The 12,197-nt window shown below is 40.6% G+C and overlaps 1 protein-coding gene across 2 annotated transcripts in view; it reads left to right on the top strand.

The window, feature by feature from the left end:
- The first annotated feature begins 419 nt into the window (after positions 1 to 419).
- The window catches only part of LOC111873805 (nicotinamide/nicotinic acid mononucleotide adenylyltransferase 1), a 17,626-nt gene continuing 5,848 nt past the window's right edge, over positions 420 to 12,197 (top strand). Inside the window, exons 1-6 of one of the 2 annotated variants that reach the window (XM_023868784.2) lie at positions 420 to 764; positions 1,708 to 1,931; positions 2,915 to 3,100; positions 3,293 to 3,394; positions 4,880 to 5,034; positions 9,505 to 9,871. In XM_023868784.2, coding sequence (XP_023724552.1) covers positions 689 to 764; positions 1,708 to 1,931; positions 2,915 to 3,100; positions 3,293 to 3,394; positions 4,880 to 5,034; positions 9,505 to 9,871 — 1,110 coding nt within the window. In that variant the 5' untranslated portion in view covers positions 420 to 688. The remainder of the gene's footprint in view (positions 765 to 1,707; positions 1,932 to 2,914; positions 3,101 to 3,292; positions 3,395 to 4,879; positions 5,035 to 9,504; positions 9,872 to 12,197) is intronic. The other variant, XM_023868786.2, reaches the window with a different exon arrangement.

Genomic DNA, 12,197 nt, shown 5'->3' with positions numbered 1-12,197 from the left:
CCGCAACTCTTCAGCAATCACGCTCTGCGACCAGGCAGCTAACGTAGTTGCTGCAACTCTCCAGCGCACGCACGGTGCAACAAACGAAGGGCCGCAGACTTTTCGGAGTCGTTGTCTATTGGAACATTGACAATCCCACAAAACCATTGTTTATTAAACAAGTGCTCTAAATTGAAATGCCTAACACAGTTATGTTGGAATACGACAATGACTGAACGGTAACAACTCTGTCAGTAAGGTCAACAATGCGACTGGCTTCACTGAACGCAACCAAAAACAAATCTTTGTTACAGACTGTGGTTTCCGCATGTAATTCAAATTACGTTCATAGATGGCAAGAGTGCATGTTGTGCTGTACTTTCAACCGCTTGCATTGAGTTGCCGATATGTAACCTGTAATCTGCTCCATGACCGGCAAAGATCGGCAAAGATCGCAAAGATTGTGGCATTGAGTGGTTGGTATTCGAGGTGTTCGAGGTTTTTGATGGCTGTAGCAGCGTTAGTACTATTGAACGGATTAACTTCTGTTAAATGTGCAAGTGGACAATTATGAGGGATTATGAGTCTGTGCAAATAGTGGAAGCAGTAGCCAGTCACTGAAATGCCAGATTATAATTGCGTATGTTATTCATGAGTAGTATTTCAATAACAGCAGAACTGCCAAGTCGTCATACCGGTAATTTTAGCCATGACACCACCAAATATTGTACTGCTTGCGTGTGGTGCTTACAATCCACCGACGAATATGCATCTTCGGATGTTTGGTGAGTTTTTAAGGTTAATAACTTTTTTAACTAATTTATGTTGATGTTAATTCAGTAGCATTGATCCGACGATTTTGTCACTTTATCGAAATTTCAAGAGTAATTTGAGGCTAGGAGATTGAAATGTTTGTGGTAAAGGTAAGGTAAAGTTGTCCCTGTGCTTGACTAATTAAGCACTACGCCATGAAGACGTACAAGGGAGTGGATGTATAGATCCACATTTTCTTGAGTTTGGCACTAGTTGGAGGTGAGTGGTCAGCTTCACGCTCTGGCGAAGGAGCCCTCGGTACCTATTGTATAGGTTGCTGGGTGGGCCCGAGAGTCGGTTTGGACGAAGTGGAGAAATTTCTTGACCCTACCGGGACTCGAACTCGGACCCTTCGGTCGACCAGCCTTATAACCAGTCGCTATACTGGCTGCGCCATCCACAACTCGTGGAATGTGTGGGGTAAGTCTGATAACCGTAGTTCAAATCTGAAATGTGTTTGGGGGCTTAAGTAGGTTAGAATTATCTGCTTTTCAAGGTCATAGAAAAGCACATACAGTTCTTCCGAAATGGTGGTAACATGAGAATGTTGTGTAGGATAAATGATATAAACTCCGTCTCAAGTGCAAACAATATATTTTGTGTCTTTGATCTTGCTTCCCCACACTACATGTGTAATTGTATAGAGTGCAATAGGATGCTTAAATATAATATTGTAAACAAGGTTGTGTAGATATGATGATCGAATGTTTGTACACAGAATAATGCCAAAGTTACTGTTTAATTCATTATGTTTTGAATAGACACCACAGTATCTTGTTGGAATGCATGGAACAACTTTACAGCCCTTTGACCGTGTAGCACTACTTACAGCATGACCACATTATGAAAAGTTAAAGAGGGGTATGTTTAGCCGTGGTCTGTGTGTGTATTGAGAACGTAAATTTTTACTTTCAGAAATCGCTCGGGATCATCTACACAGACTTCACTACTGTAATGTAATAGGTGGAATTGTGTCACCAGTTCATGATGCATATGGTAAGAAAGAGCTTTTATCAGCAACACATCGCTGTGAAATGCTTCGCCAAGCACTCAAAAATTCTAGTTGGATCCGGTTATCTGACTGGGAATGCCATCAGGAAGGTTGGACAAGAACGAGACTTGTACTTCAGTATCATCAGGTAATAAATAGTTCATGTTTTTCAATTTAATTACCCTTAGTAAAGTTCTGTATAAACCTACCTGAGGGTAAGTTAAGACTGTCTATTCTACAAATCAAGGTACAGCGTGCCTTGTATAGGCAACTTTAAAGAGGCAAGGTAAAGTTCTCACTGTGCTTAACTAATTAAGCACTATGCCATGAAGACATATGGGGGAATGGATATATATATCCATGTTTTCTTGACTTCAGGACTAGTTGGAAGCAAGCCGTCGGCTTCACTCTCCGGCTGCTTTACCCCCTGGAAAAGAGCCTATGGTACCCGTTGGACAGGAGGCTGGGTGGGCCTCAGAGCCGGTCTGGATGACTTGGGGAAGAAAACATTCTTGACCTTACTGGGACTTGAACTCTGACCCCTCAGTTGTACAAACCATAGCCAGCGCTATGCTGATCATGTATATAGGCAATTTTATGGGAGAGAAGTCCTGTGGAAGCATGTCTGAATTTCCCACCAGCATATGGATATGTTTAAAATAGAATATAGTAAACTTCTAATGATATAGTGGTCTACATCAGTGGCTCTCAACCTTTGTCACACCGCAGCCTGGTAAATTCTTTTTTATTAGATGAGGGCCCAGTATAATTGATGCCAGAGCCTGGTACCAGGCTGCGGCCCAGTGGGTGAGAAACACTGGTCTACATGACTGACTGATGACACATCCTTATTCCTATAGTAGATGGTGTATACTAAAATGAAGATTCATTGAAAAACTGTCTAGGAGCAGTTACCAGAAATTACCAAGGCCCAGTAAAACCTTGCTCAGTGATGTTACTTGAGATCACGGTTCAAGATTAAGACTAAATGAGAACACCGATGCCTGCGGTCCTATGACAAAGCCGCATAAATGCCTTTTAATGTTTTTTCAGCTTCGTTTTTACATGGACTTAATGAACATATAAAATGTAAATTAAATTTTTAGTACAGAATTATTATCATCATTTCAGAACCAGTTAAATTCAATACTGAATTCCAATAACGAATCTCCCAACAAACGGCAACGATGTGATGATCTGTTGTGGATACCGGATGACTTAAAGTTCCGATCTGGTGGACCCGTCCAGATTAAGCTGTTATGTGGTGCTGATCTGCTGGAATCTTTTGCAACTCCTGGACTTTGGACGGATGAGGATGTTAGTTCTTATCATATTTAGATTATATATAATATATTTCTTCATAAGATTTCCATCTGTAAAAATATATTAAAATTACTTTTAGGTACGTTGTGGAACAATGCATGAATTTCTGTCCAACTTTTTGCACAGAACAGCACCATCAATTTGAAAGGATTTTGAATGCATTTAGTGCTGTATGTATGATTTCAGATTGATACAATTGTGGGCCAGCATGGTTTGGTAGTTATTACAAGAGAGGGAAACAATCCAAATAAATTCATCTATGAGTCAGATTTGCTTACAAAATATCAGGTAACCAGATCGCCTTTTATGCCTTATTTATGTTCATGTAATTATGTTGATAGTACAGGGTGTCTGGATGAAAGGTATCCAAAATAAAATAATTATATCTCAGAAAGCTTTTATTATACACATTTATGGATTACACCACTACAAGGGAAACTATCAAAGTGTTTTTTTTGGGGGGGGGGGGGGGACNGTTGCAACTGTTATAATAAATTTCAACATGGGCTTCCTTGGTGGCATGACAAATATCCAGATGATCCAGCATGTTTGGTGTTACCAGAGCCACAGCATCCCTTATGCGGGCTTTCAGGTGTTGCAGGTCATTGTTCTTAACCTGGTAGACAATGTTCTTCACACAAACCCACAAGAAAAAATTCATTTGGGTTAAATCTGGCGACCTAGGAGGCCCAGTGATTGATCCACTTCTGCCAATCTATCTCCCAGCAATCACTCTGTCCAAGTGATCCCTAACATGGTGGCAGAAATGTGGCGGCGCATACGCATAAGCCGGACATGAAAAAAAAAGAATTACAGGGTTTTCCTTTCTGATGACATAAACCAGATACGTGTATGACAGTTACTTTCCAAGATATAATTTTTTTTATTTTGGATGCCTTTCATCCAGACACCTGATATATACACTATATACAGGTGTTAACTAAAAGGGTTACAATCTTTAAGGGGATATAATCCTCACTTAAATGGGCTGAAAAGTTTCAATCAACATTATGCCCAGAAATCAGTGCAAGCTGAGATATGGGCAAGTGAATGTCTAGTTAGGCATCTTAGGTGATCAACTTCTAGGACCAGTTGTCTTGCTGAACCAACTAAGAGATGCAGTGTACCATCATATTTTTGATGAATGATGTACCAGTACTCTTGGAACACATACCACTTCATCAACAACAACACATGTGGTTCATGCATGATGGGGTACCACCTCAGTTTCTCCAGTGTCAGACAGCACCTGAACCAGACTTTTCTGAACATTGTGTAGGACATCAAGGTCATCAACTGGCCAGCATCATCCCCAGGTCTGAATCCTCTGGATTCTTAGCTCTGGGGATACCTAAAAACTTCTGTGTATTCAGCACCATTCAGTGACTTAAAGGTATTACGGCAACAAGTAGAGAACACCTGTCAGGAGATTAAAGTGAACCCACAAATTTTGGACAGAATGCGCACCTCTGTGTGATGAAGAGCTGAAAGTTGTGTTGAAATACGTGGGAACCACATGCAGCATCTGCTGTAGAGATCACACGAACTTTGGTCATATCTCAGTAGGCACTGGTTTCTGGACATACATCGACTGGAACTTGAATGGGGAAACCACTTGTATGACAGCTTCAACTGTAGGTGGTTTTAGATTTTGGTCCATTTGGGACATGGGATAAGTAATAGTATATAAACTCATAAGTTCTTAAAGGAATATAAATTCTAATGGCCCTCACAGATTCAATCATTCAGTTTTGATATATTTATATTCCTCAGAGTAATATAAACATTGTTACTGAATGGATAACCAATGAGGTGAGCTCCACGAAAATCCGGCGAGCCTTGAGACGTTCAGAGAGTGTCAAGTATCTACTGGAAGAGTCCGTTATTGACTACATCCATAAACATGGACTGTACAGCACTAAGGATAAGTGAGTACCCCTCTTTATTGCATTACATAATTCATCAGTAACCTCTCAGACAGCAGGTCCACAGTCTTTTCCAAAACAGTTCCTCCACTTAATGCAATCTAGAGCTTTCTCTTTCAAATAAAATATCCCCTTCTGTCCCCAAGGTCATCCAGCATCTTCTTACGTCTTCTGGATCTCGTATGCATGGTATCTCTTTTTTTTTGGAAAGAGACTATCCAAGAAAAGTGATAATGTGGTAGTTTTTCCATTTGCTTTCCACATCGCAGTACAACAGCCATTCAAACCACTCTGGTCACGCCTGTTGCTATACGAACTTGAACCATCTCGAGCATCATTTGCTCTGTGCTTCAAGTCGCTGTTGATGACGCTGCTTCCGGCATCAGTTTTTGGTTTTTGGTGTGTCTCTTCGTCTGATGCCTACCCTTTGACCTGTCCAGCAAGGGAGGCCCTGCCAGTAGCTACGCTACTACTGGTATAGCTCTCAGGGTCCTTGGCATACTCAGTGCTTATGTACAATACTTGGAACCTGGATAGAGCTAACTTGGTGTAGCGTCTAGGCTGTGAACTTGATAACAAAGGAAGTGAACTTTGACTCCTGGAAGGGGCAAGAGATTTTTGTTTTTATTGCAGCATTCAGATAGCCTTGGGGCCCACCCAGCCTCCTGTGGGTATAAAGCTAACCACTCATTTCCATCTTCTGCTGAGGTTAAGAGAGAGTGGAGCGGTATGCACCGCGATATGTCATCATCACTTAATTAAGCACATGGACAACTTTTTACAATCAATACTTTGTTATTCTATAAGCGATTTCTGTTACAGTGAATTCCCAACTTAGAGTCACTGAAAAGTCATTAAAGTAATGCAAGTCATGCTATCAGTTTGCTTTCAAGGCAAAATATAGTTTGCAAAACATTTATACAAGTATATTATGGATGGTAACATTTGTGACAGTTCAGTGCAGTGCTGACTGCAAGGCCCTGACCTGCCAGTGAGTTGTGTCAGGTGCATTTAAGTCCTTTATGGTGTCAATTGTGTCACTTTTCAGTCACTCTATAGGACATTTCACAGTAACACACTGAGTGGGTTGGTATAGTAGTAATGTTCTAGGTATGTATTTGGGAGGTTCTTGATTTCAATATTTGCTAGGATGCCAGCTAACCTGACTGGGGGTTTTCATGGATTTCCTCAGTCTCTACAGGTAGATACTGGGACAGAACCTCTGTTAATAAAGTGCATGGCTCAAATAGGCATCAAACATTGTTACCTGTCATTTTTAAAGTTAAAAGACATACCAGGTGGCATAGTGATCATATTTGAATAATCGTCCTAGGCTATGGTGACTTCAAAAAGATCATTCATTTGTTTATTTGTTATGTAGGTAAGTTAATAAGTAAGTTACAAATTGATATAGAACTTAAACAAATAAGAGTACTGATTTGGAAAATGCTTTTATTTCTCAGCATAATCTCCCTGTACATTGAGGCACTTGTCCCATTGTTTCACAAGCCCCTGAAGACCAGCAGCAGAAAATTCTTTGGGCTGCTGTCAAAACCAGGCATGTTCACATGGCATGGCCTACCTCATAATGCATGATAGGTTAGGTTTTCACAAAGTCTGCACAGTGGGTGCCGCGCATGCTGACCCCACAACACAAAATGCAAAGTATGGGTCTGGCATTACAGCCTCTCAATCGCTACCACGATGAAGGACACGATATGCTAGCCCGAATTGTCACAGGTGATGAGTGTTGGATTCATCATGACCAGCCCAAGACAAAGGGTGCGTGAATGCACTGGAAACATCCTGCATCACCTGCCAAAAGAAGTTTAAGGTGACACCATCCTCCAGGAAAGTGATGCTCACAGTCTTCTGGGATCACAAAGGCATACTGCTCACTGCATTACAGCCTCAAGGCGATGCAGGATGTTTCCACTGCATTGATGCACGCTTTGTCTTGGGCTGGTAATGGTGAACGCGAGACCTGTGACAGTTCGAGCTAGCATATCGTGTCCTTCATTGTGGTAGCGATTGAGATGCTGTAATGCCAGACCCATTTTTTGCATTTTGTGTTGTGAGGTCAGCATGCACGGCACCCATCGTGCACAGACTTTGTGAAAACCTAACCTGTCATGCATTATGAGGTAGGCCATGCCATGTGAACACGCCTGGTTTCGGCAGCAGCCCAAAGAATTTTAGGCCTCTCGTCCACTGGAAGCGGAAAGTTGCGATGAGGAGTTCGTCCGAACACACACGGAAACGGACGAACGATCCTAACAGCTTGCATCAGGTTAGAGTGCGTCCATTGGTAGCAGCACTATTCGTCCGTGAACGCGCGTATACTTGCGAACTGCGAAATATCCAGATTGGTTTGGATTTTTCGGACGAAGAGCTGCGTTCACCACCTACGAACTGATACTGTTCAACCGAGAAATCTGTCGAGTAGTGTTCCTGACATTGCGGACGCCTGTATTGAGACAGGCACTGATAATATTACAACACAAAGTGAATATAATGATGCATTTTCTACTCCAGATTTTCAATCAGATATCGAGAATGATGCACCTGTAAATACGTCTCCGGCACAAAAAGAGCATTTCAAAAGTCCGCTAAAAAGAGGAAAGAAAAGAATTAATTACGATGACAAATTCTTCGAAATAGAATCTAAAAAGTTGAGCTATTTCGAAAAGAGCTCTCAAATGAAGCAGGATAGTGACTATCAATTTCTGATGAGCTTGCCTGAAGAAAGACAGCTGCGATTACGCATGAAATTGATGGATGTTTTACTGCAGGAACAGGAGGATCGAAACAGCAGCGTGATGTCCACGTCAAATGTTTCGCCTCTATCCCTTGAATCGACACGCAGTTCCCATAATAGTTCCCACAGCAATGAATTTGTAACAGACAAGAACAGTGCCGCTGTGTATCATAGTAATTTCGATCCTTTGTAGAAACAACGGTTTGTATGTAATCACTAAGAAGCAAGAATAATATAACATCGATGTAATATTTTGTTTTCTCAAACTCTTATCAAATCCTTAACTTAACGTTACAGCTAGGCGTTCTTCAGGTGAAATAGTTTCTCGGAAGTTACTGTACTTCTTCAACTGATATACTTTGCTTAATGTGTATTCAAATGTATCTTGCTTCATGCGAAAATAACCAAAATACTGTGACTCGTCCTCTTGTGAATCACTCCATACATGAGAAAATTCATCAAACGTTTGTCTTTTTGGTAAAATTCCACTAATCCACTCTTTTCTCCTATTCTGTGCTCGTCACCTAGCCAGTAAAGGAGTATCAAACGCGTACAGATCACATAAATCTTCAGACAGCGCCATGACAGAACGCGAATGGCATCGGCCGAACACGCAGCCAAAGGACGCGCAGTGAACGCACGAATTCGGACGAACAGATTCGGCCGAATCCCAGTTCGCAGGTTTCTGCTTCCAATGGACGACTAGCCTTATGCTGCTGGTTTTCAGGGGCTTGTGAAATGATGGGACAAGTGCCTCAATGTACAGAGAGATTATGTTGAGAAATAAAAGCATTTTTCAAATCAGTACTCTTATTTGTTTCAGTTCTATATCCATTTGTAACTTACTTATTGACTTACCCTCGTATTTCATGGTGTCCACAAGCTTGGTTGAATATTAAGATGTAATTGGCTGGCCATGTCATGGCTGAGGAAGTTACTCTCTGGCTTCTTGTTGCAGAAGCTTTGGTTCAGTCCGATGATATCAGTGTTTGGTTTGTCTTGGATAAAGTGTTACTGAGTATTTCAGTGTGTTACTTTACTAATGCCCAGTACTCATCTATCATCCAGGGCTTATACAGTAGGCTCACTTGAGGTTGCAATACTGATGAACTCAGACTCATCCTACATCTGTGACCAAGAATGAAGGCATGATAGATTAAATCTTGCTGATACCATGAGTCTGAGTGTGAGTCATATGTTATGACCTACAGTCAGGTGGCCAGTCTATCTTGGAATAAAGCAGACATCTGGGACTTACATCCAGATTTTTGTTACTGTCAGACAGTTGCAGGTTTTTTGATATGGGGCACTGTCTCTGACGAGAGGACGGGTCTGAAGTTTACAGTTGCTCCTGGCCATTGCCAGCACAGTCATTTTCAGGTCTGAGTCCCGTGTGACTCGTGACCATATCTTACTGTCTCAGATTTGAGACTTCCCTTTTCATCGCCTCCTACGAATCACAGGGCTACAGTGGAGGTATTCGACCTCACCTCCACACAGGAGCTAATTGAGCTGGCCTTATCATACCATGAGTGAGATGCCTTAGCTAATATTATTACAGTTATTACATGAAAAGACTTCAGTTTTTATGTTGAAATTGGTGATGATGAAAATTAAAGAACTAATTCCTTGTGTTACATGTAACTGATTATATTGCCTCTGTTTTCAATGCTTCCTTTGCCATTGCTGGAATTTCATCAATTGGACCAAAACAGTAAGTACAACTTGTATCCACACAGTCAGTCTCAAACTAGTATCCTTACACCTTCCCCAAGCGATGTAAATATGGAATCTCCAACTCCTATCTGTAATTACGGGAAGTATGGTTCTTCCGAATCAATAGCTGTTGAGCAGATGACTTCAGGCACTCGGTTAGGAGGATCCTCACTGCTGAATGGTCCGTCAGGCTATATTCATTTTGAAAAAAATGAACGGGAAAGAAATGAGATGGATTCTCGATATGCAGAGAAAATTGGTAATGAAGAAAATTCTAAGAGATCAGCCATAACTATGGGATATCCAGGTCAGGCTGTTCAAGTAATAGCAACACAGAAAGGAAGTAACATTATGCATACTGAAAAGGTGAGCATGGACACACATGATACAGCAACAGTAACAGCAGTCACACAGGAACCTGTTGCAAGTGTTAAAATTCATATTACCAAAGATGGAATCAAGGTCATTAGTGATAAAGAAACGACCGTGTAGTGCGTGCTACTATAAAAAAAGAAACAACTTTCTAAACATCTGAGATTTCCCTGGAAGTATATATTCACTGCAGAGTCTTTTGGGTGTCATACTGTCTCACACCTCAGTAGCTGACTCCTTATACTCGCTCCTTCCTCTGTTTGTCAACATTATTACTCATGGTCAGTCCTTGAAGGATGACCATCCGGGAACACATGACCACAGTTATATCGAGTTTCTTACAAATCACAATTCATTGCTGTCTGTGTTGTTCTAATATAAATTTACTGACTACTTTTTCATCTGTGGTAATTTTTACTCATTCAGCATGGCGACATCCCCAGCAGATGCTACAGTGAACATTGGTGTATAATGATTCTTTACAACCTGTGAGGACTATATCTTGTTGCACTACTTCCCTTTGTTGCCTCCCTAATACAGTACAACTTAACTGATTTAAAATCAGTAACAAGATCTTCCCTTTGTGAATTGACACTGAAGGATGACATTCTGGTTTTCATGACAGCGAATATTAAGGCTGCAGTCTTCTGCCGCGTGACGTATAGTCTGTTAGACCCTTACCAGCGCTTCAGGGAACATACTTCCATTTTCAGGGCTGCATAAGTGATTTGCACCTTGAAGGTGGAGGTAGCAAGTTCCTCAAAAACATTGGTAGCCATTACCAGAGTACATGGTGTCACATTCCAGAAGACAGCTGTCTTTGACACTAAAAGACGTTACAAACAAATAAAAGTGAGAATACCTCTGTAATAACATATTGGTATAAGAGTAATTCAGTGTCCTGTATTGTTTTTTATAAACAAATGAGTAAAAGTGAACCAACTCATAGTACAGGGTCATCTTAGAGAAGTTTATAATTATTCACCTAATTATTAAATATTCTTCTATTATGGAACCTGAAGGTATATCACCATTGTGTTCATAAAATCCAGGCATTGTATTCTAACCTCAATCAGCTCAATACATTTCATATCTAACTTCACAATACACAGTCCTTGAAAATTTGGTAGTGTACACTTCATTTCTGCTGCATGTAATCATACTTACTCCTGTCTTAGAGCAGGTCTCATTTCAGTGACTGTGATATAATAAGTAATACACTCGTACCTTGAACATATAACTTGACCTTGTCCTTTAAGTCTGAAAATTCATAGGTCAAGGTTCAACTGTGTAATATAATGTTATGTACAGTAATTTTGATGGTATGGTTATTGATATTCATTTCTGTAACTGACTGACTGGTATATATGTACACAAGCACAGTTATCAGGTCAGCTTTCTGTGCAGTTTCAGATTTAACCACTCTAATTTCATGTCCTTCCATTACTGCGCGACATGTTTAGGTGTCACAGGGACCATCATCATGTGAGTATGTTGCTGCACATAAACTGTTACACTGTTAGCACACTGACCATATGCTACATATTAAATCCTTTCTTTATTGAGTGCACAAAAATTAATTATTTTTATTGTGCTCAAAGGTTAAAAAGTTAAAAGTTAAAAATTGAAAGGTCACATATTGTGGCATCTCTCTTAATGTCATGTATTTGTTTGTTGATGATGTGTGCGTGTATGTCTTAGTATGTGCAGTTGAGTCTGATCCATGTGTGTGTGTGTGTGTGTGTGGATTGTTTATGTGCAACAACATATGCCTCTGACAATGGTTCTTATGAGACCAAAACATGTCTTATAGTAGTAGAAGGATGAAATAGGATTGGTTGAACCAGAAACTGCATAGATAAATACACTGAAGACTTGTGTTTGTATACATACTATCCTCTTTCTCTTTCTTCCTTTCTTCCCTCATCTCGGCTTTCTGTCTGGCCGCCATTTGCTCCAGACGTTCCATAAGTTTTTCCATGTCCATGTTGTAGCAGTCGAATACTCGATGCACAATAATTCAATTATTTGTCAGGCGTGTTTAAGTTCGTAAAAATTCTGACACCAAATTATCACGTGTTTTGAGTTCGAAGCTCGTCGGTCACGTGTGTAAGTTCAAATCCCATCGGTCACGTGTGTAAGTTCGTATCCCACTTCTGACACCAGTGTAACGTGTTTGCGTTTCTGAAGATGCCGTAGAGATGGTTAATTGGTTTATTCAACAATCTACAAGAAACGGCTACAATTAATTGTCACACAGTTGCGGGGTTTCACACTTTATAACCCTAATCGCATTAATCTGTTAACACTGTTGCGGGGT

Source organism: Cryptotermes secundus, unplaced genomic scaffold (assembly GCF_002891405.2).
Source record: "Cryptotermes secundus unplaced genomic scaffold, Csec_1.0 scaffold215, whole genome shotgun sequence".
Classification (NCBI taxonomy): Eukaryota; Metazoa; Arthropoda; class Insecta; order Blattodea; family Kalotermitidae; genus Cryptotermes; species Cryptotermes secundus.
This window is presented reverse-complemented; position numbering and strand designations above follow the sequence as displayed.